Raw genomic sequence first — 5,765 nt, forward strand, 5'->3', positions numbered from 1 at the left:
TTCTGCGCGTATGTCGATGTGTTGTGCAGCAACTTAAATCGGTATCTGCCATTAATTCATGTAGCACTGAGATGATAATTAGAAAGCGACAACTGCGGCTGCAATACATTGAGGTAAATCGAGAAACTAAATACAATTTTACATAGTAGGGCGCTATGCACCAACTGAATTGACGTTTGTGTTAAGCCTGGATATTTATCTCCATATGCTATTTCTACATTCATCACTCATTCTCAAATTTGCTGTTTGTGCGATTTTTCTTTATTCTTCAATTTGCTGTTTGTGCCATTTTCATTACATGACGGGAGAAAACGAAGAAATCTCGTTATGGCGTGCTGCCCAAAATAACAACATTTCTTTGCTTTGGCAAATTACCGACAAGAAACCTATCAGCGAGGTCCAAGTGCTGCTAAATTTGCCTCATCCAATCAAGGGCACGACCCCCCTGATGGTCGCAGCTACTAAGGCGGATGGAACGAAGATCACGCGCACTTTTATTGAATTCGGGGCCCATCTCGATGTTGCCGACAATTGCAAGTACAAGAATTCGGCACTACACTACGCAGCGTACAATAATCGCAGTGATCAGCTAGAGCTACTCTTGGCGGCGGGGGCAAATATGTTTGCTTTAAACGCGAAGGGTCACACCGCGCTGGACGTGGCGAGACTCCGTGGTCGCAAGGAAGCCGCTGCAACGCTAACTTCTCGATTACAAGTGCATTGTGATTGGTTGTATCTGCGCTCCAAGTCAGTGCTGGGGTTCTGGAAGCGCCGCTGGTGTGTGCTGCTGGCTTGCAATGTAAAACAGACGTCGACGGAGCTGTGCATTTTCCGTGGACCAAATAAAGCGCACCCGAAAGCTGTGATATGGCAGGACACACTGGCCCATACGTGCACTCCATTTAAAAGTGAAAAGGGGAACGGCTTTGAGTTAGACACACAGATTGTGTATCAGAATCTCGGTGGGCGACGCTACAGTCGATACAGGTCTTCAGGACGGACTCATGTTCACAAACCCAATTTGCAGCCCATCGAATTCCTTTTTGCTTGCGATTCCGAAGCGGCCCGGGATGCCTGGATGGACGCCTTGGGCGGTCAGCTTTGTGGAGGTGACAGCACAAACACAGCCATAAGCTCCAGTTACATGGGCTCGCCACATCGAATGAGCAGAGTGTCTCGTGATGCGTCAGTTGATGCCACAAGACTTACTGGCAGGACGTCTCCTGTTGATATCATAAACGGCATTGACGCACCTACCCAAGCAACCGTGCCGAGTCTAATGATAACTCAAGGGCCATATCGTGCCTCAGCACCAACTTTTATAGAAGACGATGACGGCCATATCTGGGGTGACTTATCGTGGTCACGGGCCGTATTCGCGCAAGAGTCTCATGTATATCCTATAGCGACAGTGATTACTCTTAGCGGCGACCCGAACGAGCCTCAACCTGTGCTAGTAGACCGATGCATTGTTTGTGCGAACAATTCCCGAGACTCGGTCTGTGTACCGTGTGGCCATGTTGCCGGGTGCCTAGACTGCATGCGTGCGGTGACGTATGAAACCTCTTCGTGTCCTGTCTGTCGTGCTCATGTAGATGGTGTCGTTAGGATCTAGATTTGGCGAGGAAGCAGCAGCTTACATAGAGCTGCCTTCAGATACACGCGTATCTGACATAGGTGAGGCGATTATTGGTATATTCGTTTAAAATGGATTGCTATAAAATGTTCAGTGAGTAAGCGTGATGATTTTGCACAGTTTTGCGATTCCAGGTTGGCGCACGTTGCTTATCTCATAACAATTTAAGCAATTTAATCGTTTAGCCACGTAAGAATAAAACTTTTGACAAAAATAATGCATGTCTCGCGGTGTGCATTACAATCTGGTCGTGCTAGCCTCATACAGACAACGATTGGTCGTTTAGGTATAAACGTTGCGTGCCTTGTATATCCTTCGAACACGTAGCCAGCCACGAGCACATCCCCTCGACCTTATAAGGTGCAGTCGATTTGGGAGGTAGAAACTGAGGTTTGCAGCCATATAGTCTGCGTGGGAACCGTAAACATTGACGACTTTAACGAAGAAAGGACCAGACAAATACCACTTTGTGTGTGTTGCCGTGGCCACAAGTACCGCCTTAGGCTCCTCACATGTAGGGAATTGATCAATTAATTATCGGGAATTTATACGCTTTATTATTGTTGACAATGCCTTACCCTATACAAGCGAGGCATCCCAATTGAGTACTTACTATTTATAGCAGAGCAATACACCAAGTTGACAGTCGATCACATGTGTTGCGAATGTATCGACCAAAAAACAGTTGGGCAACGACGGCAAATTCACCTACTTTTGGGAGTCACACTCCATCAGAGGATTAGGAGCAAGAGAGTCGTTCTTAAACGCCTTCTCCTCCGGGTGAATGTCGGCAGGCCCGTATCCGTCCCTAGAACGTGCTTCCACTGATGTCTTAACTGCATTGAGCAGGGCACAGGAGGAAATAATTGCCACAAGACTGGAAAATTGCTCGTAAATTGTTCGCTACAATTACTCGACACCATATTCAAAGAAAATAACGATTCCACCGTTTGTTTAGAAAATGAATTTTAGAAAGATGCCATCGACGATGAAAGAGGCAACTTAAATTGCCACTAGGCGAGAAAATTTGTAGATGGCTGTAGCTTCGTCATGGACATTATTCTGAACGAGGAAACTAAAAATTTATTTTTGTTAAAATTACAACTTATTTTTAATCGTAAACTCTCATGACGGAATCCACCTGGGCTCGGCACAGTGGACATGCATGCGAGGAAAGCATCGCAGTCTTTAAGCATGACAGACAGCCAGACCGATGACCACAAGGAGTGCAGACTGCGTTTCTATTACGTGTATAACACATCGCGCACAAATCCGAGGTGTCCTCGCTTGATGGTGTCCTTAATGACGTTAGCGCATCGCTTGATGATGTCCTTAATGACGTTAGCGCATCGCTTGATGATGTCCTTAACAACGATGACGCATCAGTTGACGATGTCATTAAAATCGATGACGCGTAACTTCCTTCATTGCTGCTTTCGCTTCGACAGCTTTCTTCGTCTTCATTTGGAAGAAGAAATGGGTGTTGAAATACTTTTTTCTGTTTTAAAATTTGAACGTGGTCGTGATTGTCGCGTTTGGCCTTGTTTGAATCACCCAAGCATCGAAGAATATCTGCAAGCAGTTCTTCTTTCTCTAATTGAGATGGTGGCTGGTCAAACGATTGACGCACTCGTTCGTACAGAGGATCCTGACTTATTTTTCGAGATGCTTGACCTTTTAATGCTGACATGCGTGCGTTATGGACGACTTCGTGCGGCCAGTAGTAGAGTTCGCTGTGAGGCGCACCGTATGGTGCCATTCCATAAAGAGAAGCTCCAGTTTCCAGATCATAGAAGTTGCTACTCTGCAAAACTTTCTGCCATTTTTCCAAGTTATAGAGACTGTCAGTAGCAAACACGATGTTCCGAATCTGGACATCCTCTAGGCTCATGGTCTTGTGGCAAATAGGCGAGCGTGTAAGCTTCTGCCGCCTGACACACTGCCACATGACTGGTTTGTCAAAAGTGAAAGCGTGTTCACGCTTTGACCAAAAGTGCTTGTCGCTAATTTGGACCGGTGACGCACGAGCAGACTCATCAACGAGTAGCACGGCCTCTGGACAAATGTCCGTTGGATCACGAAAAATGCACAACTCTCTTGATGTCCGTTGTTTGTTGCAAGCCATGACGACGCCCCAGCGCTTTCTCCAATGGACTTTGCCACGCAAGAACAGCCAGCCGCCATGTATTTTCATGTGTTCCGAAAGCGACACTGCAGCGGCATCGCGACGATGTTTTCTTGCTAGATCAAGCGGCGTTAGGCCCTTGCGATTAATTGCGAATGCATCAGCTCCTGACGCTAGCAAGGCGTTGACAGTCAACGAGTCGTGATTCGTCATTGCGGCATAGTGTAGCGCCGTGTTTCTAAGATTTGTATTGTCTTGAAGATTGACGTCGGCGCCAGCAGCAATGAGCTGCCATGCGATCCCTTCACCGTGCTTGCTCTCGGCTGCAGCCATCAGTGGTGTCGTGCCATGGTTATGATGTTTCCAATTTACAAGTTTAGAGCCGAATTGTTTAGTTGATTCTACTAGGATTTCCTGCAGCTTAGCTTCATCACCGTCATGGGCAGCCTTCCACACTGCGATGCTTCTTGCCCGGGTCATCGAATATGAGCTTCGCTGAACTTAGTTAATTGCAAAATGATCCTTCTTGTCCGTGTATTCAGAAACCACCAAATAGTGTGTGAATGGTACAATGAATTCATACGAGGGCTTATCGTATGATTGGATCGCTAGAAAGACATCGTTCGGAATGTACATGCCCCATTATAGCGGTACCGCTATCCTACAATGTACTTGTCGATGCGACAGGTTTATGGATAGGCCGTGGACACAATCACCTGGAAAGAGAGCGGTTTATAACGGTGCAAAGATGATCAATTTAATTGTACTATCGGCGTTGTTTGGCCAAAATACAACCCACGATTGCATGATAAAAAGACAGCTGCGGTTTGGCAAGTCCGTTAATCTTCTAAACTATAATGGAATTACAGAAGTAAAGCAGCGATGCAGTTTACGGTCAACTATTAAGCGTCCGCAAGGATACCTCTTGTCATCATTATGCAGCTCGCACTTTAGATTACGGACAGATCGATTATGGGTGATAGCTTCGGCCAGGGTGGCTCTTGAATTAAAATTTACTTTCTGATTTGATATTGATTCCGGGAAATATGTGGGCGGCTCTTTTTGATCAGCGCAAAGAATTAGCGTCTTGCTTGCCCTAACATGTGCGGCTTTTTCTCATGCATCATTAGCAACGATACTATACAAGCTGTCTTAATATGGTTGGCAACTTCTGATCGTGCAGCCCAGCATCGGCCCAGCTCATCTTAAGTCCACAAAAAATTTGCAGATTTGCACGATTTAAGAATCTTCTGCCTGAGGCAGGGCGCATGTACACAAAAAGTTTATGTAAACATTTACATGTAATGTAAAAGCTTACCGCGTTTTAGCGTTTGCGATTACATCCAATCTAAGTCACATGTCCTTCAACGGAATACAAGAACGAAATATCTGGTTGGCTATCCACGGCATAAATCATGTGAGAGGAGTAATCAAGTTTATGTGACGAGAGGCAGTAGTAGGTACAGTGGTAAGAATGTTTTAAATTCTCTCATCGATAGCTCGCTCTTCTAATGCGAGAGATTTCATGACCGTCTAAGAACACATAATTATGCACAAGATGTCTGAAAACTTCTAAGCCAGGACAATAGCTCCGGAACCGGTAGCATGTCGTGGCTGACGCCTAAAGATATCGGCCCGTCTCGAGGTTCGATGTAACGGGGTGTATCGTTACATGAAATTAACAATAAAAGATTGTTAATTAATATTATCCAAAAGGTAGATAATATTTGGAGGAAATTACTTTAAATAGTAATTTCCTGAATTCTTGTCCATAAATAGGTATAGACCATTATGTCTATTTATTCCGCAGACTAATCAGCTGTAGGAGTAATCAAAGAGAGAGTTACAGATAAGATAGAGATAAGAATTCATTTACATGTTTAGTATTAGTTTATAGTTAAGACAACATTTACAAAGATAGATTAACAAAGACACTTAACTATATTAATACAGTTTTCATTTTACCCTCTTAAGCTAACTTGCCTTAAGAGAAGTCTTCCTCTA

The 5,765-nt window shown here is 44.8% G+C and overlaps 2 protein-coding genes across 2 annotated transcripts; one reads left to right on the forward strand and one right to left on the reverse strand.

The window, feature by feature from the left end:
- Positions 1-298: 298 nt before the first annotated feature.
- On the forward strand, positions 299-1,615 carry CCR75_002036 (uncharacterized protein; the record flags this gene model as incomplete). Its single annotated transcript, XM_067960136.1, has 1 exon — positions 299-1,615. One exon carries the CDS (start codon positions 299-301, stop codon positions 1,613-1,615), a length of 1,317 nt encoding a protein of 438 aa, XP_067814882.1.
- Positions 1,616-2,747: 1,132 nt separating this feature from the next.
- Positions 2,748-4,241, reverse strand: CCR75_002037 (uncharacterized protein; the record flags this gene model as incomplete). Its single annotated transcript, XM_067960137.1, has 1 exon — positions 2,748-4,241. The coding sequence occupies one exon, from the start codon at positions 4,239-4,241 to the stop codon at positions 2,748-2,750; it is 1,494 nt and encodes a 497-aa protein (XP_067814883.1).
- Positions 4,242-5,765: the final 1,524 nt, after the last annotated feature.

Source organism: Bremia lactucae, linkage group LG1 (genome assembly GCF_004359215.1).
Source record: "Bremia lactucae strain SF5 linkage group LG1, whole genome shotgun sequence".
NCBI classification, from domain to species: domain Eukaryota; phylum Oomycota; class Peronosporomycetes; order Peronosporales; family Peronosporaceae; genus Bremia; species Bremia lactucae.